The 25,757-nt window shown below is 51.7% G+C and overlaps 1 protein-coding gene across 4 annotated transcripts in view; it reads left to right on the top strand.

Moving 5' to 3' along the window:
* Nucleotides 1–25,757, top strand: part of ABCC3 (ATP binding cassette subfamily C member 3) — a 55,645-nt gene that overhangs the window by 8,894 nt on the left and 20,994 nt on the right. For 3 of the 4 annotated variants that reach the window (XR_013535864.1, XM_035301217.3, XM_078374183.1), the window contains 16 exons: nt 9,497–9,673; nt 10,344–10,469; nt 10,690–10,827; nt 11,729–11,854; nt 12,104–12,165; nt 12,906–13,037; nt 14,584–14,775; nt 18,243–18,420; nt 18,513–18,674; nt 19,370–19,462; nt 21,891–22,094; nt 22,201–22,347; nt 22,770–22,857; nt 23,164–23,230; nt 23,448–23,574; nt 23,661–23,837. Coding sequence is in view for 3 of the 4 variants with exons in the window: in XM_035301217.3 (XP_035157108.3) it covers nt 9,497–9,673; nt 10,344–10,469; nt 10,690–10,827; nt 11,729–11,854; nt 12,104–12,165; nt 12,906–13,037; nt 14,584–14,775; nt 18,243–18,420; nt 18,513–18,674; nt 19,370–19,462; nt 21,891–22,094; nt 22,201–22,347; nt 22,770–22,857; nt 23,164–23,230; nt 23,448–23,574; nt 23,661–23,837 (2,196 nt within the window). In the remaining variant the exon portion in view is untranslated. Of the gene's footprint in view, nt 1–9,496; nt 9,674–10,343; nt 10,470–10,689; nt 10,828–11,728; nt 11,855–12,103; nt 12,166–12,786; nt 13,038–14,583; nt 14,776–18,242; nt 18,421–18,512; nt 18,675–19,369; nt 19,463–21,890; nt 22,095–22,200; nt 22,348–22,769; nt 22,858–23,163; nt 23,231–23,447; nt 23,575–23,660; nt 23,838–25,757 lie in introns of those variants that run through there. The other variant, XM_078374184.1, reaches the window with a different exon arrangement.

Raw genomic sequence — 25,757 nt, 5'->3', positions numbered from 1 at the left:
TCATGTCCCCACGCCTGGGCTCCTGTCCTCAACATGCACACCCCCTTGAGAGTCAGTGCCCCCATGTGGCATCACAAAGCCCGGGCACCTGTCCTGGCTTCGCATGGCTGGGGTTCCTTCAACCTGTTCCCAAAGTGGGTGGAGCCACTTTTTCTTTCGTACACTGGGCCTGACAGTGCCCCCACTACACGCCTCTGGAAGTTGTTCTGAGACAACATCCAGATAACAGCTAGGTAAGTGCAGCCATAAAATGCCAGAGAAACATTAGGGGCCTTCATTTCCCTCACTTACCTGGCTGCCAGTGTAAGGCAAGGGCAGGGCAGAGGCTGGGTGCCCCAGAGAGGTTCCCTGTAGGAGGTGAGGCTTGGGCTGGGCCCAGAGAAGGGGGATGTGCACTCCAGGTCCAGAGGCCTGAAGATCTGTGTTCAGGGCTTTGGGACAGGTTCTCTAGATGGCAGCTAACTGGGGTGCCTGACCGTGCCTAGAGGTGTGTCCTGTGACCCAGTGCCCAGCCCTGGGCCAGCATGTCAGGGACTCAGCCAGAGTCTGTGGGTCCTTGGCTCACATTGTTTGAGCAACTACTGAATAGTGAATAGGACTCTAGAATACAAGATGTACCTGGTACAACCTCTGCCCATCTGGGCCTTCGGCGAAATGCCCCCATGCAGCACAGCCTGACCGTGTGCCCCACAGAGCAGGGATAGGTCTGCCCAACGTACCACTGGGCCCACAGAACCCAGCCCGCTGCCTGACTCACCAAGGCCCTCGCCAAGCATTGTCAAGGGCAAGAGTGGCGCTCCAGGGAAGGGGGTCTCTCTAGGAGGAAGGCTGCTCAAGGTGGAGAAGGTGGTTTTCAGCCAGGCCTGCCACCCCTCCCTGGAGGGCTTCAGTTATGATTTTGACAAGTGGAATAAAGTGGGACTAGGCTGAACAAAAGTGTAGGAGCAAGAATGTCAGCAGGTTTGGGATGAAGTGAGTTGGCTGTGCAGAAAGGGAGCAGTTGGAAAGGGGGTGGAAGGAGGTGCCATGGGGGGTCTGGAGGGCCAGCTTGGGTGCTAGGATATGGCTTAGTGAGCAGCAGGAGTCATGGCAGGTTTGCGGGCATGAGATAAGAGGCACAGAGCTGTATTTTGGAAAGAGCCATCTCTCAGGTGGGCAGGGGCACTGGAGGGCAGAGGGCTGCTTCAGATGGGATTAAGGGAAGGCAGGCTGGGGAAAGGAAGCAGGGTATGCAGATCACTGCCCTTCCATGAGTCATGTTCTTGAGATGCTAGAACTTGCGCAGGCGCAGTGGCTCACCCCTGTGATCTCAGCACTTTGGGAAGCTGAGGCTGGCGGATCACTTGAGGTCAGGAGTGGCCAACATCATGAAACCCCATCTCTACTAATAAGACAAAATTCAGCTGGGTGTAGTGGCACACACCTGTAGTCCCAGCTACTTGGGAGGCTGAGGCAGGAGAATTGCTTGAACCCTGAAGGCAGAGGTTGCAGAGAGGCGAGATCGTGCCGCTGCACTCCAGCCTGGGTGACAGAGTGAGACTCTTTCTCAAAAACAAAACAAAAACCAAAAATTAGCCCGGCATAGTGGCAGGCACCTGTAATTCCAGCTACCCAGGAAGCTGAGGTGGAAGAACCGCTTGAACCCTGGAGGCAGAAGTTGCAATGAGCCAAGGTCACATCACTGCACTCCAGCCTAGGTGACAGAGCAAGACTGAGTCTCAAAAAAACAAACAAACAAAAATCAGCCAGGCATGGTGGCATATGCCTGTAATCCCAGCTACTCAGGAGGCTGAGGTTGCAGTGAGCCAAGATTGTGCCACTGCCTTCCAGCCTGGGCAACAGAGCAAGACTCCATCTAAAAAAAAAAAAAAAAAGATAGGAGAACTCAGAACTCAAGCACATAGCTGATTCAACAGTTCACATAGCTAAATAGTTCAAGGCCAGCTGTGGGCTTCAAATGTCATAGTAAAATGTTTGGACTTTGCCTTCTAGGCAGTAGGGAGCTGAAGGTTTAGAGCAATAATATACTATTATCCTTTCATTCATTCATTCATTTATTCAAAAACATATAAATTTTAAGAGTCCAGGTCTTGCTCTATTGCTCAGGCTGGAGTACAGTGGCATAATCATGGCTCACAGCAGCCTCAAACTCCTGGGCTCAAGAGATCCTTCCGTCTCAGCCTCCAAGTAGCTGGAACTACAGGTGCATGTCACCAGACTAGGCTAATTTTTAAAATTTTTGTAGAGACGGGGTCTTGCTATGTTGCCCAGGCTGGTCTCAAACTCCTGGCCTCAAGTGATCCTCCTGCCTTCGCCTCTCACCACTGGGCAATGTCCCTGGTCTTCAATAAACATTTAGTTTATTTAAGCCAATCTTTTTCTGAGCACCTACTATGTGCTAGGCACCATTCTAAGTAGTTAGGATACACTGATAAATAAAATAAAGATTCTTCCCTTCAAAGAGCTTACATGTCAGCAAGTAAAGGAAAAGATGAGAGAAAATATGATAAATTAGTAAATTATATGTCATGTCAGAAGGTGATAGGTGTTATAGAGAAAAGAAAATGCAAAGCAAGGTGGGGGGATTGGGAGTACGGGGCTGGGACACAGAGGCAGTGTTAGACAGGATGGTCAGGGTAGGCCTTGTTGAGAAAGAAAGACTCAGGATGTCTGGGGGAGGAGTGCCCAGGAAGAGAAAAAAGCAAGAGCAAAGGCAAGTGTGTTCAGAAACAGCAAGGAGGCCAGTGGTGGCAGTGAAGCAGAGAGCGCAGTGAGAGGGTCACAGGTTGGGAGAAGGGACATCGTGCAGGTCCTTGCAGGTGACTGCAGGGTGCATGGAGTGAAGATATCAAGTCAGCAGTTAGATATAGAGTTGGAGATTTGGGGAGCAATGAGCTGGAGAGATAGACTTGGAAGTCATTGGCATATAGATGGTACAGACTGGGTGACATTGCCAAGAGGGTGAGTGCAGATAAGGAGGCACTAAGAAGAAGAAAGGACTGAGCTCTGGGGCCCTCTCACACCAGGCAGGGGAATCAGCAAAGAGACCGCAATGGCGTGACCAGAAAGGAAGGGAAGACCGAGAGGGATCTAGGCCCCCAGGGAATCAGAAGGGAAGAGACCAGAAGTCCATAGCAATTGCTCATGAAAAGGTAAGGGTCCAAGGGGCCAGGTGGGAGGAACCAGGTGAGAGATATTATCATCCCAATGTTACCCTTAAAGAAACGAAGGTCCAGAGAGGGAAGAGGTTAAGCTCCTTGGCCAAGATCGCACAGCTCAAGTGTGACTTCTTTTAAGCTGTGTGACCTTGCCTAAGTCTTTTAAAGTCTCCCTACCAAGTCTCAAACACCTCTTTGTCCAGCTACATTGTGTCCATCAGTAATCAGCAGGGCCTGTGTCTCACTGGTGTCAGGGTAGCTGGGAGAATGGTGATACCCTTGGCAGAGGCAGGCAAGGTCAAAGGAAGGGCTGGTCCTGGCAGGGAGTGAAGGAGCTTAGTTCGAGGTGTTGAATATGAGGTGGCTGTGGACAGATGGGGACACCATCTGAGAGGCAGCAGGAAATAGGGGCTGAGGCTCAGGAGGTGAGTTGAGCTGTTGATCTGGATTTGAGACTCCTCAGGACAATCTGTGAACAATGATGAGAGAGGGCACCAAGGGAAGGTCAGAACTAGGGGGCTAGGGCCCATGTCTGCAGGGTGAACTAGAAGGGAGATAAGGAGACAGCAAGGATCGCTTGCCAAGAAACCAGGAGACTGGGAAAGAGTTGTTTCCAAGACATGGGGGAAGCCCATACTGTTGCAGGGGTTCCTGCATGAAGTCTGAAATAGGTCTGTTTAATTCACCTTTGGAGGCCGGGCGCAATGTCTCATCCCTGTAATCCAAACACTTCGGGAGGCCGAGGTGGGTGGATCACCTGAGGTCAGGAGTTCGAAAACCAGCCTGGCAAACAGGGTGAAACCCCATCTCTACTAGATATACAAAAATTAGCCAGGCGTGGTGGTGGGCATCTGTGATCCCAGCTACTTGAGAGGCTGAGACAGGAGAATCACCTGAACCCGGGAGGTGGAGATTGCAGTGAGCTGAGATCACGTCACTGCACTCCAGCCTGAAAGACAGAGGAAGACTCTGCCTCAAAAAAAAAAAAAAAAAAAAAAAAGCCAGGTGTGGTGGCAAGTGCCTGTAGTCCCAGCTTCTTGGGAAGCTGAGGTGGGAGGATCGCTTGAGCCCAGGAGTTCTGGGCTATAGTGCGCTATGCCAATTGGGTGTCCGCACTAAGTTTGGCATCAATATGGTGACCTCCCGGGAGCGGGGGACCACCAGGTTGCCTAAGGAGGAGTGAATGGACCAAAGTCAGAAACAGAGCAGGTCAAAACTCCCGTGCTGATCAGTAGTGGGATCGCACCTGTGAATAGCCACTGTACTCCAGCCTGGGCAATATAGTGAGACCCCATCTCTTAATAAAAATTGTAGTTGGAGGGAGCTCTGGTTCTACAGGGTGGATTGAACACAACACTTTATCTCCAGTCCCTCCTCATTTTCCACCAAAATGACAGTAAGGAATAAGAAATGTAAACATATAAGGACATAGAGACGAGAAGACAACAGCAGACAAGTTATTAACACCTTTTTGGAAAGTGAAAAACAGGTCGAGGAATGATCACTAACACAGCAGAGGAGAACAGCTGAAACTAAAGGCCACATGGAGTCTGAAAAAGCTCGGGGACCAGAGGGGAAGAGCAGGGCTGAAGGCAGCAGAGAATGTGGAAGGGGAGGCAAAACACCCAAGTCACTTAGCCATACCTCCCAAAGCCAGGCAAATCCCAGCCACTTCACAGAAGACCAGCAGTTTCTTCTGTGGAATTAAATAAAAGTCTGCATATTGAAGGATAGAACCCTCAGCCCTCATTCCTAATTGGTCCCAGAGAGAAGACTTCCAGATTCTTCTAGTTGTTGGGTGAGTCTTTCTTTCCGAAAGGACCAGGCTCCTACTTGATCACTCTACAGGGAAGCCCAGTAGCCAATAAGCGTGGTCCTTAGTACTCTGCCTTCAGTCACACTCTATGTCTTGGTTCTTAGTCCTTGGTGCTCTCCCTCATCACTGTTTGCAGATTGTCCTGAGGAGTCACAGATCCAGTCCCAAATCCACCTGCCTCCAACATACAGAGCAGCAAACTCTCTAGTGTCTCACTCCAAAATGCTGAGACAGCCAAGCCTTAAGAGTCAACGCAGCCTGGGTGTGGTGGCTCACACCTGTAATTCCAACACTTTGGGAGGACAAGGTGGGTGGATCACCTAAGGTCAGGAGTTCAAGACCAGCCTGGCCAACATGGCAAAACCCCATCTCTACTAAAAATACAAAAATTAGCCAGGCATGGTTGTGGGCACCTGTAATCCCAGCTACTTGGGAGGCTGAGGCAGGAGAATCACTTGAACCTGGGAGATGAAGGTTGCAGTAAGCTGAGATTACACCACTGCACTCCAGCTTGGGCAACAGAGCAAGACTCCATCTCAAAAAACAAATTCTTAACCCTTAGTGACCTTAATTTCCATGAACATTAGAAAGTAAGCATTTGTAGGCCAGATTACAGGCTCATGCCTGTAATCCCAGCACTTTGGGAGGCCAGGGAGGGCAGATCACGAGGTCAAGTGATCAAGACCATCCTGGCCAACACAGTGAAACCCCATCTCTGCTAAAAATATAAAAATTAGCTGGGTGTGGTTCATGCACCTGGAATCTTAGCTACTTGGGAGGCTGAGGCAGGAGAATCACCTGAACCCGAGAGGTGGAGGTTGCAGTGAGCTGAGATTGCACCACTGCACTCCAGCCTGGCAATAAAGCGAGACACTGTCTCATTAAAAAAAAAAAAAAAAAAAAAAGTAAGCATTTGTGAATTGTGTGTCACACCAGCAATCTGTAGACTGGTAAATCTATGAACCGTAATTTCTAAAGCATGAGCTTTCTCGTAGTACAATTTGTCAGTGTGGCGCAGAGCATGTTTATCAATGGTCCAGAATGTCTTTAGTCTCTCTGTAGCAGCAAACTGTAAAGGAGGCAACATTTCATTTATATCCTTTTAGGTTTTTTGTTTGTTTTGCGAGGCCTGAAAACTAAATTGTTGTTTGTACAGGTTTCCTTCCTCCTCAACTTTCTATTCTTGATAATAAGAGTGTAAAAACCTTCTGGTGGCTAAGCATGGCGGCTCATGCCTGTAATCCAAGCACTTTGGGAGGCCAAGGCGGGTGGATCACTTGACTTCAGGAGTTCAAGACCAGCTTGGGCAACATGGTGAAACCCCATCTCTACCAAAAATACAAAAATTAGCTGAATGTGGTGGCTCGTGTCTGTAGTCCCAGATACTTGTGGGAGCTGAGGCAGGAGGATTGCTTGAGCCCAGGAGGCAGAACTTGCAGTGAGCCGAGATCTTGCCACTGCACTCCAGGGTAAGTGATAGAGTGAGATCCTGTTTCAAAAAAAAAAATGATAAAATAAAACCTTCTGGTATAGGAAGGACATCTTTTACAAGGGAATTTTTTATCTTACTTACATTCGATTAACTCACTTCTTTTCTTTTTTTTTTTTTTGACACAGAGTCTCACTCTGTCGCCCAGGTTAGAGCACAGTGGGTGGTGCAATCTTGGAACCTCCGCCTCCAGGGTTCAAGCAATTCTCCTGCCTCAGCCTCCCAAGTAGCTGGGACTACAGGCACCCACCACCATGCCTGGCTAATTTTTGTATTTTCAGTGGAAACGGGGTTTCACTATATTGGCCAGGCTGGTCTTGAACTCCTGACCTTGTAACTCACTTATTTTCAACACTTATACTTGGATTGTCTATAAAGATGAGAAAATAAACAACTAGTCATCATTTTGTTTTTCTTGCTGACAAATTTTATAATATAAAGACAACCTAAGCTTATTTTCCCAGTAGGAAGTCATGCATCTGTATGATATTTAATCCCAAAAACTATGAAAACATGTCTGTCTTAATCAAACCAACAATGTTCTTGTTTGCCAAAGATTACCCAAGTCAGGTAAGCTACAAAAGTATTCGAGGTAGTTCTTAATTTTCTGAGAGAATACTTCATTTATATAAACACTTATTTTTCTTAAAACCAGCAAAATAGAGCTCTTTTATAATTTCATTTTAAAACATTAAAAGGAGATAGAAACTGTCATACCTATATTATACATATATAAACGTAAACAGCAACAGATCTTATAGCTTTCATTTCAATATTTTAGCCATGTGCCAGGTACAATAATGTAAAACTCCTGAATATATTAAAGAATATTTGGATCCAAATTGTTCTTCTGTCCAGTGGAGCAAGATTTCTTACCTAGATGGCTAAAGATTTTGAATGAGATTTGTGAAGGGACTTTTAAGTTCTTTTTTGTTTGATTTCTGTAAGGAACCTTATAAAAAAGCAATTTTATTCATTTAATCTTTTAGATGGCTCTGTGTACCAATTACAGAACGCAACCCATTGCTTTTGTGGCATTTTCGAACCTTTCTTTTCTAGCACCTTGCAAGTGAACAATTTTATCTAGGTCAAAACTTTCCCACTGTGGCCACTGTAACTCTTAAGTTATCCTCAGCAAAGTTAACCCATTTTTCCAAAAATACACATGGTCCTCATAATTTTTGTTCATGAAGTTAGCCACTGTCCCAGAAGGTGGAGTCCCAGACTCCTTAGATTTGGAGGAACTTGCTTTCAAAAGGCACCTGCCTGAGGCTTCTAACTGGATCCACTCCAGTTAATTATCAGATCTGATTTGCTCTTGGACCCAGTCCTGTCTAAGAATTGTTCAAACGAACTTGGAGAACTCAAAACACAAATTCCTGAAGCTTGGAATCTGAGATGGAACTGATGCCTGACCTCCAGCTGCTGCAAGAGAACAACTGGCACAGTGTACCCTGTCAGGTACCTTTACTTGGTCACTCAGTGGTCCTCAGGGTCACTGGATTTCTACTTCAGATCCCACTTCTGACACCAATCTGTTAAAAGAAAAGCTTTAGACAAATTTAATGTAGCAGAGTTTATTTGAAAAAAGAAGCAATTCACGAATCGGGCAGCATCTTAAGCCAGTAAAGGCTTAAAGAACTCCACCTAACTATGTGGTCAAGTAGTATTTACACACAGAAAAAAAGGTGACATATAGAAATAGCCTGATTTACAACTTGGCATTTGCCTTATCTGGACAGGTCTGTGCAGTTTGCAGTCTGCGACTGGCTGAAAGCTCAGTTGCAGCGATTGGCTGAGACTCAGCTACTTGTTACAAGGAACTCTCAAGTTAGGTTTCTTCACATATTAAGTTGGGTTTCAGTTCACTATGTAAGGAGGCAGCTTTAGGCCAAATTGAACTTAATACCTCCAACTTGAAAGACAAAACCATACCAAATCAACAGAGAAATAGAAAAAGAAAATTCAAAGGTTTATGTGCATGTATAACTTTGATAAAAATAAAAATGATATTTAAATTGGCAATTGAAAAATAGGCAGTTATATCCTAAGGTAACAGATGTCTCTAGGTGGATAGGATTGTGGGTGGTTTTTCTTGTTGATATTTTCTGAGCAGCTCTAAAAAACATCTAATGCTTTGCAAAAAAGGTAAGAAATAGATTAGTACATTGGTGGCCTTGGAGGAAACAATCTCAGTAAAACATGTGTTTATTAATGAATGTATTCCTCCATCCCCTTCCAAAAAGACTCCTAGGTTAGTTACAGTCAGAGGTAAGAGGCAGTCTTGTCAGGACCAGTAAAGAAACCAATCATACTGATTTGCCCAAGACCAAGCAGTTTCCCAAGACACTGGACTTTCAGTGCTAAAACCAGAGAAGTCCCACCCGTATGGGAGAGTTGGTCACTCTGGTCTATGTTTTTGCAAAAACTCTCCATTTCTCTTAGTTCCTATGAGTCTCACATCTACCCAGTGAGGTACAGGTGGGTCAGTGGATGGTCACCTCCATTTCAAAGGAGAGGCAACGAAGCCTCAGGGAAACTCCTTATCTCTGGCCCAGGAACGGCCTTGAGAGAAAGTGGTCTTTTAAGCTATGTGCATATATCGCTTTGATAAAATTAAAACTTCGTTTTAAAAAAGAGTGAGAATCCAGAATGATAGAAAATGAGCCTGGGAGGGATGGACTGCAAACGACCATAAGGTAACATGGCCAGCAGTTTTGCAGATGTAGACAACTATCAAAACTCACTGAATTGTACACTTTAAATGGGTGCAGTTTTTGTTGTTGCTCTTAAATTATGCCTCAATTGAAGAGAAAGAGAAAATATAAGGAAGCGGGGGCCGCTATGGCATCCTTGGAGAACACACACTTGGGACCATGACTGCTCATTCGTGTATCTGGTCTCTCTTCTCCTCACCTGTCTTCTACTCTACCCGTCTCTGATGGAACATCTCTCTAGCTAAGCCATCTTCCTCGAGAGAGCCCAGTTCTCTGCGGGGCTGCCACGGCACTGAACTGTTCTCTCTGTCCCCAGGACTCCAACCTGTCTGTGCACACAGACAACCCGGACCTCACTCCCTGCTTCCAGAACTCCCTGCTGGCCTGGGTGCCCTGCATCTACCTATGGGTCGCCCTGCCCTGCTACCTGCTCTACCTGCGGCATCACAGTCGTGGCTACATCATCCTCTCCCACCTGTCCAGGCTCAAGACGGTCAGTGGCTCAGGGCTCTCCTACCAGTGGGGCTGGGTCCTGGGGATGCTGCTTTTATTGTATTTATTTTGAGACAGAGTCTCTCTCTGTCGCCCAGGTTGGAATGCAGTGGCACAATCTTGGCTCACTGCAACCTCTACCTTCTGGGTTCAAGTGATTCTCCTGCCTCAGCCTCCTGAGCAGCTGGGATTACAGACATGCGCAACCATGCCCAGCTAATTTTTGCATTTTTGGTAGAGACGGGGTTTCACCATGTTAGCCAAGCTGGTCGCGAACTCCTGACTTCAGGTTATCTGCCTGCTTCAGCCTCCCAAAGTGCTGGAATTACAGGCATGAGCCACCACCGTGCCTGGCTAAGATTCTGCTTTCAGTGAGGCCCTCTCCCACCTCCTCAGCTAGACTAGGTTCCCCAGTCTCACCTCCCCTGCAGCTTGGGGCCATGGCAGTCTGAGAGCTGGGAATGTATACAGCAGCTGGCATATTCCCCGCTTGGGAAAGTTTAAGCAAGTTCAGCAACACTATCCCCATCCCCAACAAGCTTCTGGCCAGCTCCATTCCCAGACCTCAGTGCCAGGCCCAGGCAGGCCTAGTAGATTCTGCTGGCTTCCCCTCCCAATGAGGACTGTCCTTGCCTCTGGGGATGGAGACTCTGACCTGTGCTCTCTTCCAGGTCCTGGGTGTCCTGCTGTGGTGCGTCTCCTGGGCGGACCTCTTCTATTCCTTCCATGGCCTGGTCCATGGCCGGGCCCCTGCCCCTGTTTTCTTTGTCACCCCGCTGGTGGTGGGCATCACCATGGTCAGTGTGGTCCCTAGGAAAGTAGGTGGGGGGGTCTCCAGTGGGTTGTGGACTGTGATAAGGAAACGGAGGGCTCTGGGGAGAGGGCTGCACAGGTTAGGAATGGGAAGAAGAAGGGGGTGGCTCCAGAAACTTCTGGTCATGTGGGATGGGGAGAAAGGAGGCAGGTCTAGATGTGTGTGCTCTGCCTGGGCCTTCTCCGCCCACCCTCCCTGCACAGCTGCTGGCCACCCTGCTGATCCAATATGAGCGGCTACAGGGAGTCCAGTCATCAGGGGTCCTCATTATCTTCTGGTTCCTGTGTGTGGTCTGTGCCATCATTCCCTTCCGCTCCAAGATCCTTTCAGCCAAGGCAGAGGTAAGGTGCGGGGAGAGAGGAATCTGCCAAGTTTAGCCTTGAATAGGAGGGTGATCTCAGCGTTCAAAGTCACTGCTGGGTCCCAGGTGCCTCTCCGAGGCCGACTCCACCCCCATCCGTACTCCCAGGACCTCTTTGCTATTCAATCTGTTGTTCTCCACTTGCCGCATTTCTACCTGGAAGCAGGCTGAGGAGGGGGCCCCAGCATCACACAGGAATGAGCAGAGATGCCACCACTGTTGGACTGTCATGTGAGGGGAGGGGTTGCTCCATGGCACCCACCACCAAGTGCAATGTCTGACGCGGGTGTCAGTCGGGGCCATGGAATGCGCATGTATGCAGACACACGTGAAGAACTCCGGCTTACCTAGAGGACCCATCAGCATGTTCTCTTCCTTTCTCCCCACCTCCCTCAGTTCCTGGCCTTCCTCTTGATCTTCAGCGGCTATGGTGTTGGGCTGGTGGGATGGAACACGGGGGGCCCATCTAGCGCCTCCCATTTCTCCATCTCAACGGAAAGCAGGCAAGGAGAGGAGCTAAGAACATAAGCCCTGAACCACCCACTTGCTCCCCATGTGGGCTTGGGCAGGTCGCTGAAGCCATTGGAGCCTCATTTCCTTAATTGCAGAAAGGGCATCATGAGCTGTCCTGCCTATAGGCTGATGTCCCAGTTAGACAAGGTCATGTACATAAGGTGCTGGCCCCACACCTGGTCCTCGCTGAACCACAGCCCCCTTGAGATTCTTCCCCATCTCTTAGAGTCCTTTGAGAGGAGACTAGAGGCCCCTGGGTGCTGCCTCCTGCCCCAGAGGAGCCTGATGCCCCAAGGGACTCCGCAGGGCAGGGGCTGCAGACCCAGGCTTTTCCAGAGCTTCTGACTCCCCTCCACTCTCCCACCTAGGGCGAGATCTCAGATCCCTTCCGCTTTACCACCTTCTACATCTACTTTGCCCTGGTACTCTCTGCCCTCATCTTGGCCTGCTTCAGGGAGAAACCTCCGTTTTTCTCTGCAAAGAATGTCGACCCTGTGAGTTTGCCATGGAGAGTGTGGGGCTTCCACAGTGCAGTCCTAAGCCCAACTCTAATCAGCAGCCCCCAACCCCTCCAGTTCCTTTCCAAGGGGGAGAGGGGTCATCTCCACAATCTGTAAACTGGGGCTTGGAGCAGGAAGGAACAAGGGTCGCCTCCATTTCCCTATTCTGCTTTGAGAGGGTGGTGGGCACTTCTGATCCCCTCATCTATTAGGATTCCCCCATCCTATTCTCTCACCTTCTAGAACCCTTACCCCGAGACCAGCGCTGGCTTTCTCTCCCGCCTGTTTTTCTGGTGGTTCACAAAGTGAGTTGGCTCTTCTACCAGCCCGGGCCAGAGGGAGGGGAGGGACAGAAGGTGAGATGGAGGAAGCGGAGCAGGCCAGCAGTTAGGGATCTGGCTGGCTGCCTACCCAACCCCCACCCCAGTGGCCACAGGGCAGGGGCAGAGAGGGTGGGGAAGTAGTCTGGGAGTGGGGCTGAATGCAGAGGCCTGGACTGGCCCAGCACTGCCCCCAGGCTACAGGCCAGCCCTGCATCTGACAGGCTGTGGGGACAGACCCCAGCATCTGGAAGGAGACTGTCATTAGTTCGAAGCTCTTCTGTTTGGGATAAACTTGCATCCCATCATTTCCTTGGCTGCCCCTCAGAGCGGCTTGAGCAGGATAATTGTGTCTGTGATCTGGGTGACAACTCATTAACCTCACAGCACTGAGGAAGCACCCAAGGCTGAGGCCGAATTCCCCAGGCCTTGTCCTCACCCAGGGCCCCAGCCAGCATGGATTCCATCACTAGGGCCTGGGGTGGGGAAGAGATGGGGCACCCAGGGAGAAGGAGAAGGGGGTAGAGGTAGGAACTTGGGAAGGAGAGGCAGTGACCTCCAACCTGTTCACTGAGGGAATGAAGGAGACACCTTTCTTGGTCACAGGGCCCAAAGGAGACCCTCCTTTCTGGAGACCTGGGGTCCTGGAGACACTGGCCCTTGGCTCCAGGCTGCTAAACTCTGACCCTCTGTGGGGCTGCCTGCCTGCCTTCACCTCCCCCCAGGATGGCCATCCATGGCTACTGGCATCCCCTGGAGGAGAAGGACCTCTGGTCCCTGAAGGAGGAGGACAGATCCCAGATGGTGGTGCAGCAGCTGCTGGAGGCATGGAGGAAGCAGCAGAAGCAGACGGCACGGTGAGGCCCTCCTGCTGCCCACAGCCCACCACCTAGCCCCTTCGCTTACCCCAGGTCTCCTGCAGATGGCGCTGGTAGGCCTGGGAGGGTGGCATTGCTGGGCAGCAGAGCAGGAACAGGTGACTTCTTGGCAGCCTCAGCACCATTCTATGGGAATCTTAGGCCTGGATGGGGCTAGTTCTCCTGCTCTGGTGGGGACAGGATAATTGCTGGCACTTTGGAGCACCTACTCCATCCCAGGTCCCATCCTAAGCATGTAGATGACCTCACCTAATTTTTCAACAGCCCTACAGGGTAGGTTCTAGTGTCCCTGTGTTACAGATGGGGACACTGGGGCCGGGTGTGGTGGCTCATATCTATAATCCCAGCACTTTGGGACATCAAGGCAGGGAGATTGCTTGAGTCCAGGAGTTCAAGACCAGCCTGGTCAATATAGTGAGACCTTGTCTCTACAAAAATATAAACCAAATGAGCCGGTGTGGTGGCATGCACCTGTAGTTCCAGCTATTTGAGAGGCTGAGGTGGGAGGATTTTTGAGAAGAGGTCAAGGCTGCAGTGAGCTGAGATTGTGCCACTGTATTCCAGTCTGGGCAACAGAGTGAGACCTTAACAACAGCAGAAACAGATGGGGATGCCGAAGCACAGGATTTTAATAGAGGACCTCCCACGGTCCCCAGGTTGGTGGTGGCAGAGCTGGAGTCCACATACAGTTGGCTGGCCCCAGAGGGCCTGCTCTTATCAGTGCACTACCCTGCCTACCTGCAAGGGCAGATGCCAGGGCCTGGAGCCAGCACACCTCTGCCAAGCCTGTCTCTTCCTGTCTGGAGGCAGGGGCTGAATGCGACAATCTTCCCCTGAGAGGTCTTCCCACTGGCAGCCTCCCATCAAGGACCGGCAAACTGTCTCTGGCCAACTGTCTCACCAAGAGAGCTGGGCTCAGCATCACCCTTCCCCACCCAACTCTGCCCCCAGGATTGAGCGCTCCCCCTCCCATCCACAATCCAGTTCAGCGCTTGCTCAGCCGAGAGTGACCAATTGTCAGCAGCTGTTGGAGGAACCTAGGCTTGGGCATGCTTAGCAGTATCCTGGCTTTCATGGCTTGAAGCTTCCAGGAAGACCTATGGGCCCCCAGTTTGCCTGCTGCACCCCCCTCTCTGTCCCTCCCTGCCACTTCCACGCCCTTCCTGTTCAGCTGCCCAGTGGCCAGACCACCAGCCATCCTTGATCTTATCTCCTCTTCCCTCTTGGCATCCTCCCTGGGGCCAGCCCTGGAGAGGCAGGGAAAGGGCCAAACACAAGGGTGGTGGGGGGTAGCTGGGTTTTAAAGTCCTCGTAGTAGCCGTCTGGCCACCCCTTCCGATGCCCTCTGGCAGCTAAGGACAGAGTCACTTGTGCATTTCTCATGCCGTCTGTCTCCATCCCAGCTCTGAGAGCCAAGAAAACAGCTCCTGCCTCCGCCTCACTCCTAGCCAGCCCAGCCTAGCTCTTGGCTTCCTGTGGCCCTTATGCCCATTCCTAACCCACCGTTTCTTCCTCCCTGGACCAGACACAAGGCTGCAGCGGCGCCAGGGGAAAAAGCCTCCAGCGAGGACGAGGTGCTGCTGGGGGCCCAGCCTAGGCCCCGACAACCCTCCTTCCTGCAGGCGCTGCTGACCACCTTCGGCTCCAGCTTGCTCATCAGCACCTGCTTCAAGCTGATCCAGGACCTGCTCTCCTTCATCAACCCGCAGCTGCTCAGGTCTCTCCACACTCCAGCTCGCTACAGCCTTACCCGGGGCAGCGGGGCTGGCTGGCTGTCCCAGAGGGCTGGGACCAGAGAAAGGAAGAATGTACAATGGAAAGAACCCCAGACAAGGAGCCAGAGGGGCTAGCTCCACTTCCTGTGTGCCCTTGGCAAGTGGCCTTGCCTGACTTGTTTCCCAATTCACGTTCAACTTATCACTGCTGTACACAAACCACGTGCCAGGCACCGTGGTGGATACATTAACAAGCACTGGGTCTTTAAACCTTTCCAACAATCCTATGCAGAATTGCCCCATTCCTGTGTCACGAATGAGAAAGCAGGAACTCAGAGAGGTGAAGTGACTTGGCCAAGGGCAGGCACCCAGCTAGCGAAGAAGGCATCGGGTCTGAGGCCAGGGCTCTGAGCTCCGATTGTGGTGCTCTGTCCCCCACGTCAGGCTCTGACGCCTGTCTCTGGAGTGGCTTGGACTAAAAGGAGCTCTCAGATGAGAGAGTGGGAAGGAGAGCTGCCTTGTAGCTGAGCCCCCACCTCCTTGCCCCTCCGTGTATGCATTAATCTGTTCAGCAAACACTTATTGAACCTCCAGGGTACCAGAATGATGCTAGACACTAGGAATACAGAGGTCAATAGGATGGTCTTGAGGTCTTACGGGAGAAAAAAACGTGTACGTCAGTTAGAATTCAGCGGGGGCAGAAGTGTTCTCAGGTGTCTAGAAAACCCTGGGAGGGGCAAAGCAGCCAGCCTGAGATGGAGCAGGGAGCACTCACTGGCTCAGGAGGCCAACAGATTTGGAGGGACAAGTAGGGAAGAATGAGGGGAAAGTTCAGCCGGCTTAGTCACAAAGCACTGAAACAGCATGACTCAGGTGTTTCTGAGTGGCAGAGGAAATGGCAATGAGAGGGAGGGGCAGGAAAACAGAGAGAGGGAGAGCTAAGGATATCCTTGAAAGATCTGAGCCAGGGAGGGGCATCTGGCTTCAAGGATCTCCTGCCAGGAGTGTGGGGGATGTAGGGCAGGGTGGCTGGATGGAAGTGGGCCAACCCGGTCAGATGGAGTCCAGGCCAGGAATGAGATAAGCATTCAGGAGCTATTTGGGGGATGGGTGTGTGCGCCAGGGAGACAAAGGAGTGCCAGGCAACCTGGGTCCGGGCCTGGGTGACTGGAGAATGACGGATCTTTTGCTGAGACGATGGGCTCAGTGGGAGGAGGAGGCTGGGCATGGGGCAAGGTGGTGGGTGGCGTCTGGGCACGTTGGGCCAGTAGTGCTGGTGAGCCCTCCAAGGGGAGATTCCCATCTAGCTAGAGATCAAACTCTTGAGCCCAAGAGTTTGAGACCAGCCTGAGCAACATAGTAAGACCCTAAAAAGTTAAAATATGAGCCAGGCATGGTGGCATATGTCTAGAGTCCCAGCTGCTCAAGAGGCTGAGGTGGGAAGACTGCTTGAGCCCAAGAGGTTGAGGCTCCAGTGAGCCATGATGGTGCCACAGCACTGCCGCCTAGGTGGCAGAGAGAGATCCTGTCTCCAAAAAAAAAAAAAAACAGAGAGAGAGAGAGACACCAGTCACTGGGCTGGGGCCACTGGGGCCCACGCTACTCCAATATGACCTCACCAAATGAGGCCATGTTCACAGGTACCAGGGGTTGAGCCGGATGTTTCTTTTTGGGAGGCACAACTCAAGCTATCACAGAAGGGGAGGCCTGGCATGATTATGGCTGGAGGGCTCAATGGGGTGGACAGGAGCGTGTCCCAACAATGAAGAGACCCGGTCGTGTCAGTAGGGGAAGGTGCAGAGCTTCCAGTAGAGGTGGCCAGGGCAAAGCTCAGCGGCACAGGGGGCAACAGCCCGGCAAGCTCCTGAAGAGACAGAGGAAGGCCGGGGCTCGGGGGCAGGGGCAGGGGCAGGGGCAGCCTCCCACAGCCTGAGCACCGGAAGAAAGAGGGCAGTGTGTGGGTGGCAGGAAGTTCTCTTTTTTCTTTTTTTTGAGATGGAGTTTCGCTCTTGTTACCCAGGCTGGAGTGCAATGGCGCGATCTCGGCTCACCGCAACCTCTGCCTCCTGGGTTCAGGCAATTCTTCTGCCTCAGCCTCCTGAGTAGCTGGGATTACAGGCACGTGCCACCATGCCCAGCTAATTTTTTTGTTTTTAGTAGAGACGGGGTTTCACCATGTTGACCAGGATGGTCTCGATCTGGGAGTTCTCAATGGGTGGCTAAGCGAGAAGGCAGGTAGCTGCTGAGAGGGGTGGAGGCTGGGACAGGCCTGAAGGCAAGAGAAGAGAGGTGAGGAAGGCCCCAAGAGCAGAGGCCGATTAGGGACCCAGAGAAAGTCGCTGGGCAGTGTTGGGGCTGCTGAGGTTGGAAAGGTAGATTTAGCGGTGAGAGTCTGTGGTCATGTGGCAGAATCCAGAGTCCCCAGCAGCCTAAGAGAAGGAGCAGGGAAGTCCAATCAATGGAAACGTGGCATTTCTTCCTACCATATGGTTCAGGAGGTAAGAAGGCAGGCAGGTGAGGCCGGCAGGGAGACCATGATAACTGGGGCATGCAACAGGGTCCATGGTGGATAGGGAAGGAGGTGAAGGCAGAGTGGAGCCAGAAGGTCTCGGTCTTGAGGCAGCACTGGGCTGACCCTCCCTGGCCCAAAGGGTGGAGGAGATGGAAGTTTCAGAGGCCGGGGGTGCAGTGGAGGCTGCAGGTAAAAGCAGAGGGCAGTAGAGGAGGGAGCAGCTGTAGGGGGGAGCACTCCCCACCTCACCCCTCTCTCCTCCCCACCTCAATCCTCTCCTCCCCACCTCACCCCTCTCTCCTCCCCACCTCACCGCTCTCTCCTCCCCACCTCACCCCTCTCTCCTCCCCACCTCACCCTCTCTCCTCCCCACCTCACCCCTCTCCTCCCCACCTCACCTCTCTCCCCTCCCCACCTCAATCCTCTCCTCCCCACCTCACCCCTCTCTCCTCCCCACCTCACCCCTCTCTCCTCCCCACCTCACCCCTCTCTCCTGCCCACCTCAACCCTCTCTCCTGCCCACCTCAACCCTCTCTCCTCCCCACCTCAATCCTCTCCTCCCCACCTCACCCCTCTCCCCTCCCCACCTCACCCCTCTCTCCTCCCCACCTCACCCCTCTCCTCCCCACCTCACCTCTCTCCCCTCCCCACCTCACCCCTCTCCCCTCCCCACCTCACCCCTCTCCCCTCCCCACCTCAATCCTCTCCTCCCCACCTCACCCCTCTCTCCTCCCCACCTCACCCCTCTCTCCTCCCCACCTCACACCTCTCTCCTCCCCACCTCACCCCTCTCTCCTCCCCACCTCACCCCTCTCTCCTGCCCACCTCAACCCTCTCTCCTGCCCACCTCAACCCTCTCTCCTCCCCACCTCAATCCTCTCCACCCCACCTCACCCCTCTCCCCTCCCCACCTCACCCCTCTCTCCTCCCCACCTCACCCTTCTCTCCTCCCCACAGCGTCCTAATCAGGTTTATCTCCAACCCCATGGCCCCCTCCTGGTGGGGCTTCCTGGTGGCTGGGCTGATGTTCCTGTGCTCCATGATGCAGTCGCTGATCTTACAGCAATATTACCACTGCATCTTTGTGACCGGACTGAAGTTCCGTACCGGGATTATAGGTGTCATCTACAGGAAGGTCAGCTGAAGCAGGGCCTGGGGGAGAGGCTGGCCCTGGGCAGCTTCCAAGAGGCTGGCAGCCAAGTCCACCTGCCTACTGTCTACCTGCAGGCTCTGGTTATCACCAATTCAGTCAAACGTGCATCCACCTTGGGGGAAATTGTCAACCTCATGTCAGTGGATGCCCAGCGCTTCATGGACCTTGTTCCCTTCCTCAACCTGCTGTGGTCGGCACCCCTGCAGATCATCCTGGCAATGTACTTCCTCTGGCAGGTGACTCTCCAACCCTGGCCTCTGCCCCCTTCCCCTGACCTTGCTGCAGAAGTGACAAGAGAGGATTATTCTGGAACTGGGTACATGGCACATGCTTGTAGTCCCAGCTACTCATGTACCTGAGGCAGGAGGATCACTTGAGCCCAAGTGTTCTGGTTAGTTACAGTGTGCCATGATTGTGCCTGTGAATAGCCACCACACTCCAGCCTGGGCAACCTAGCAAGACCTCATCTCTAAAAAGAAACAAAACAAAAAAAGAAAGAGGGTTATTCTGAGCTAGCAGAGGGGATATAGAATTGGCACAAGAGCTTCCCTGGGCATTGGTGGGGATAGAGGAATAGGATTTGGAGGATGCTGGTGTCTGCAACTGAATCTTACCAGCATCTATTGCTATCCTTCCCACAGAAGCCAGGGAGGAAAGAAAGACTTGGAGGGAGGTGGGTGTGACTCTGGCTGTCATCATCTGTATTTGCCTTCATGTCTGCTCTTTGTCCCTGTCGTTGTATCTAAGGGCTGGCTGCTTCTCCAAGTGTTGTGGTCATTCTGACTTTCTATCTGTTTGGCCAACTGCCCTCTTTTGCTTCCTGCCCATCTACACATTTCAAGCCAACAGGCCTCTATTTGTCTGTTGGGTTCTCTCTGTAGACTTTGGTAATCTGTCCCTATGTGTCATCTATCCACTGGTTCCTCCTCAGAACCTAGGTCCCTCTGTCCTGGCTGGAGTTGCTCTCATGGTCTTGCTGATTCCACTCAACGGAGCTGTGGCCGTGAAGATGCGTGCCTTCCAGGTAGGTGCTGCACCCGGCCTGCTGCCTGGGGGACAGGATCCACTAACCCTGGGGCCTCACAACTACCTTGCTTCCTAAGTATGGGTGGCTACTAGCCACTTGCACAAACCATAGCTCTCTCTGCCCTCGCAACTCTCAGAGGGTTTTCCTGACATTCTCATTTGGTAGCTGAGGAACCAAGGCTTGGAGAAATGATGGCAGTCCAGAATCAGGCAGAGCTGGGACTCGAACCTGAGTATCCCATTCTAACAAGACTAACGAGGACTTTTCCCACTGCACTGTGCTGAACATGAATAGCTAGTCACTCAGTCTACTATTTGCAAACATTTATTGAAGTATCTTTTCTTTTTTTTTTTTGAGACAGGGTCTCACTCTGTAGCCCAGGCTGGAATGCACTGGCATGTTCTCAGCCCACTGCAACCTCTGCATCCTGGGTTCAAGCAATCCTCCCTCCTCAGCCTCCCTAGTAGCTGGGACTACAGGCACACGCCACCATGCCTGGCTAAGGGGTGTGTGTGTGTGTGTGTGTGTGTGTGTGTGTGTGTGTGTATGGTTTTTTTTAGTAGAGAAACGGTTTCACCATGTTGACCAGGTTGGTCTTGAACTCCTGATCTCAGGTAATGAGCCTACTTTGGCCTCCCAAAGTGCTGGGATTACAGGTGTGAGCCATCATGCCGGGCCTATTGAAGTCTTTAGTAGCTTCTCACTTCCCATAGGAAAAATGACAACCCCCCTAGGTAAGGCTCCTGCTTGCCTGGCAAGTCCCCACCCACTGGGGAATGACCAAGCTTCAGCCAGTCTAGCCTTCTCTTTTCTCCACAGCACCAAGCTCAGGGTAACTCTGGGGGCCACCCCATATACTGTTCCCCCCTCCTCACCTGCCTAACTCCTTTCCTTCCCTCACCTCTCAACATAAAAGTCATTTCCTCGTCTGGGCACGGTGGCTCATACCTGTAATCCCAGCACTTTGGAAGGCCAAGGTAGGCGGATCACCTGAGGAGTTCAAGACCAGACTGACCAACATGGAGAAACCCCATCTCTACTAACAATACAATATTAACCTGGTGTGGTGGCATATGCCTGTAATCCAGCTACTCGGAAAGCTGAGACAGGAGAATCACTTGAACCCGGGAGGCGGAGGTTGCAGTGAGCCGAGGTGGTGCCATTGCACTCCAGCCTGGGCAACAAGAGCGAAACTTTATCTCAAAAAAAAAAAAAAAGTCACTTTCTCCGGAGGCCCACCCTGACTGTCCAGTCTAAGTTACTTTTCCTGCCACCATCTCATCACTTTCTTACAGGATCCTGTGATTTTCCATCAGAGCACACATAATGATTAATAATTAAGCATTTATTCAGATCATTTTTTGCTTATTATGCCTCCCCCATCAGACTGTCAACTGTATGATGGCGGGGTTCTTGTCTGAATTCATTGTGACAAATTCCACATGTAGCCCATGGCCTGGCATGTAGTAGGCACTTCATAAATAGGGGTTGAATGAATACATTAATCTGGTGTGCCACACCTTGGGTTAAGGTCTCAGAGAACAAAGAGAAATAAACAACCCATCCCCTCAGGAAGCTCACAGTCTGATTAGAGAAACATATACATAAAGGGATGGTTATAGAACAAAAGAAAGTGGCTGGGCATGGTGGCTTACGTCTGTAATCCAAGCACTTTGGAGGCCAAGGCGGGCGGATCACCTGAGGTTGGGAGTTCAAGACCAGCCTGACCAACATGGTGAAACCCCGTCTTTAAAAAAAAAAAAAAAAAAAAGACAAAAGGAAAGTGCAATGTGCTTTAGAAACCCAGGGAAGGGCCAGGTGTGGTGGCTCCCAACTGTAATCCCGGCACTTGGGGACGCCAAGGTGAGAGGATCACTTGAGGCCAGGAGTTTGAAACCAGCCTGGGCAACATAGTGAGACCTTGTATCTACAAAAAAAATTAAAAAATAGCTAGACAAGGTGGTTCATGCCCGTAGTTCCAGCTACTCGGGAGGCTGAGACAGGAGGATCAAGTGAGCCCAGGAGTTTGAGGCTGTAGTGAGCTATGACTGTACCACTGCAGTCCAGCCTGGGCAACACAGTGAGACCCCGTCGCTAAAAAAATAATAATAGCAAGAAGAAGAAGAAGACATAGGAGAAGAAACCCAGGGCAGGGGACAGAGGATCTTCCCAGGATGCTGCTCGGAAGGCCAGTGACAATGGCACTAAGGGTGGGGCTGGATCTCGGCAGGCAGGGGACACGGGGAAGTAGGGCTGTGCATTCCAGGCTGAGGCACAGCACAGGCCTGGCAAAGAGGTGTGAGAAGGAGTGGTGGGTGGCGTGGAATGGCTGCGATGGATGAGAATGGACAGAAGATAGGACCCTGTGGGTAGGAGGTCAGGGAGGGGAGCAGGTGTGCCACTGCAGCTTTTTCTGCCCACACAGGTGGAGCAAATGAAATTGAAGGACTCACGCATCAAGCTGATGAGTGAGATCCTGAATGGCATCAAGGTGCTGAAGCTGTACGCCTGGGAGCCCAGCTTCCTGCAGCAGGTGGAGGGCATCAGACAGCATGAGCTCCAGCTGCTGCGCAAGGCAGCCTACCTCCATGCCATATCCACCTTCATCTGGATCTGCAGCCCATTCCTGGTGAGGCTCAGCATCAGGGCTGGGTCCCTGCCTCTGGGGTTCTGGGTGCCCAGGCATGGCCGGAGCTCAGTGGACTCCACCCTGACACCACCGCTATGCTGCTCAGGTGACCCTGATCACCCTCTGGGTGTACGTGTATGTGGACCCAAACAATGTGCTGGACGCCGAGAAGGCCTTCGTGTCCGTGTCCTTGTTTAATATCTTAAGAATTCCCCTCAACATGCTGCCCCAGTTAATCAGCAACCTGACTCAGGTAACCCTGGGTAGGGCTGGGGGCTCTGTTGGAGGTGGAGCAGGTTGTTGGGGTCGTCAGGGAAGGGTCACTGGGGACAAGGGATAATTGGGAAGTTACTGGAGTCGGGGGAGGGCCGCTGGTATTATGAAGAGGTATTCAAGGTTGAATGAGGTCATTAAGGTCAAGGGCCATCTGGAGTCACAGTAGGGGTGAGGTCGGGTCTCTAGAAACCTGAGTTCTGAAGATCATCTCCTCTTGCCAGCTTGGACTTTCTCTTTGGCAGTGGGAGCCATGGAAGGCTCAGTCATGGGAGGGGCCCCAGTGCTAGTGTCTGGGCCCTCAGGGGGTCCTGCCTAGCTCAGGATGCTGGGGACAGGCTGAGGGCAGGGGTTGGGGGTGGGGAATTGCAGTCTCTAGGGCTGACTCACATCCTCCTGCAGGCCAGCGTGTCTCTGAAACGAATCCAGCACTTCCTGAGCCAAGATGAACTTGACACCCAGTGTGTGGAAAGAAAGACCATCTCCCCAGGTGTGGAGAGCCCTTACCTGGGCTGCCTGCCCCAGTCCTTGCTCCAGAAAACCCTCTGTTCCAAGCTTTTCCATTGTTCTCTCCTGACCCCTTTTCTTCTTCCTCTTTTCATGTCGGCTTTGACTCTGTGACCTCCTTCTCCCTCTTCTGGGTTCTCTGCTCAACTCCACCCTCCCCCACAAGGCTCCCCACACCTCTCTCTTCCTCTCTTCTCCCAAGGATCCCCTCCCCATGGGCCAGGCTCCTTCCCTATTCTCCTTTCCCTGCCCCCAGCCTCCCTGACCCTGCCCACCTTGGTCCTCTCAGGCTATGCCATCACCATACACAGTGGCACCTTCACCTGGGCCCAGGGCCTTCCCCCCAGCCTGCACAGGTACCAGCTTCTCGCACTCCCTTCCCAGCTGCCCACAGTGACCCAGAAGTTCAGATCAATAGCAGCACCCACCCTGCAAAGCCCTTTGACCAAGAATGCAGGAAGAGCTTCAGTTTGCCGGGGTGGTGTCTGGAAGGGAGGAGGGCTTGGCTCGCCGGTGGAGGGTTGGAGACCAAAATCCTGATCCCTGCCTCTAACTGGGCTCCTTGCCCCCCAGCCTAGACATCCAGGTCCCAAAAGGGGCACTGGTGGCCGTGGTGGGGGCTGTGGGGTGTGGGAAGTCCTCGCTGGTGTCCGCCCTGCTGGGAGAGATGGAGAAGCTAGAAGGTGAAGTGCACGTGAAGGTGAGAGAGATAGGGGCTCCTGGGCAGGGTGTGGGACTCAGCCAGGCCTGGGGCAAAGCCCTGAGGTAAGCTTCTCCTGTGGCCAGGGTTCCGTGGCCTATGTGCCCCAGCAGGCATGGATCCGGAACTGTACTCTTCAGGAAAACGTGCTGTTTGGCCAAGCCCTGAACCCCAAGCGCTACCAGCAAGCTCTGGAGGCCTGTGCCTTGCTAGATGACCTGAAGATGCTGCCTGGTGGGGACCAGACAGAGATTGGAGAGAAGGTACAGATTCCTCTCCCATCCCTGAGGAGCTAGCACATAGAGCTGCCCCCTCAGCCTCGCCCAGGTCCGTATATTCATCCATCCATTCACACATTGGTGTAACATTATGCCTAACTCTGTGCCAAGCACTGGGGAAACAGCTCTATTAGCAGAACTGTTTATTTTTTATTTTTATTTTTGTTTTTGTTGTTGAGATGGACTCTTGCTCTGTTACCCAGGCTGGAGTGCGGTGGCATGATCTCAGCTCACTGCAACCTCCTCCTCCCAGGTTCAAGCAAGTCTCCCACCTCAGCCTCCTGAGTAGATGGAATTACAGGCATGCACCACCAGGCCTCGCAAATATTTTTGTATTTTAGTAGAGATGGAGTTTCGCCATGTTGGTTTGCCAGGCTGCTCTCGAACTCCTGACTTCGGGTGATCCACCTACCTCAACCTCCCAAAGTGCTGGAATTACAGGCATAAGCCAGCATGCCCGGCCTCACACAAATCTGTTTAGCGAAGAACTAGGGGCTGTTGAATATTCTAGGGGTCAGGCTGAAGGCCTGTGCAGGGTGCAGGCCGGCCACAGCAGGGAGCCCACATAAGGAAGAGAAGGAAGAGCATCACTTATTTTCTTTCTGAGACAAGGTCTCATCTGTTGCCCAGGGTAGAGTGCTGTGGTGAGATCACAGCTCACTGTAGCCTGGAATTCCTGGGCTCAAATGATCCTTCACCTCAGCCTCCTGAGTAGCTGGGACCACAGGCACATGCCACCATGCCCAGCTAAATTTTAAATATGTTTTAGCTACAGCATCTCACCATGTGGCCCAGGCTGGCCTTGAACTCCTGGGCTCAGGAGATCCTCCCACCTTAGCCTCCCAGAATACTGGGATTAAAGGCATGAGCCACTACACCTGGCTGAGCATCAGTTTTGTTTTTTTTTTGTCTTGCTTTGTCACCAAGGCTGGAGTGCAGTGGCACAATCATGGCTCACTGCAATCTCCACCTCCTGGGTTCAAGCAATTCTCGTGCCTCAGCCACCAGAGTAGCTGGAATTACAGGTGTGTACCACCACACTCAGCTAATTTTGGTATTTTTAGTAGAGACAGGATCTTGCCATGTTGACCCATCTGGTCTTGAACTCCTGGCTTCAAGTGATCCACCCGCCTCAGCCTCTCAAAGTGCTGGGATTACAGGCATGAGCACTGTGCCCAGCCTTGAACACCACTTTTGAGCTGAATTTTAACAACTAAGGAGGAGCTCCTCATTTATCTATTCATTTGTTTACCATATATTAAGCACCACTATATTCCAGGAAATAGTATACAGTAGTGAATACACCAGGCTAAAATCTCTACCTTCATATAGGACACATTCTAGTGGCAGGAAGAGGTAATAGGCAAGATAAATAAGTACTGTACGTGATATATTAGATAAATGCTCAGTGGAAAAACTTAAGCGGGGAAGGAATACAGGAATGCCTGCAGGGTTGAATTGTTAAGGTAGCTTGGGAAATGCTCTCTGAAAAACAGAGAACTCAGCAAAGAGATGGAGTGAGGCTTGTCTGGAGCAGGAGGCTCTGTCTGGGGCTATAGAGCCCTGTGTGGGACCTTGGGGTTCTCTGGCATGACTCGAAGTTGGGAAACAGAGGGAAAGATAGAGTGATGGGGAACCCTGATTACCTTGATTAAGATTTTAGCCTTTACTCTAAAAGATGTGGAACATTGGGAAAAGTTTGGGGCTTTGCTTCTTAATTAATTATTTTTAACTGTGGTAAAATACACATAATATAAAATATATCATCTTGCTGGGCTTGGTGGCTCACACTCGTAATTCCAGCACTTTGGGAGGCTGGGGCAGGTGGATCATTTGAGGTCAGGAGTTCAAGACCAGCTTGACCAATATGGTGAAACCCTGTCTTTACTAGAAACACAAAAAACT

Source organism: Callithrix jacchus, chromosome 5, assembly GCF_049354715.1.
Source record: "Callithrix jacchus isolate 240 chromosome 5, calJac240_pri, whole genome shotgun sequence".
Taxonomy (NCBI): domain Eukaryota; kingdom Metazoa; phylum Chordata; class Mammalia; order Primates; family Cebidae; genus Callithrix; species Callithrix jacchus.
This window is presented reverse-complemented; position numbering and strand designations above follow the sequence as displayed.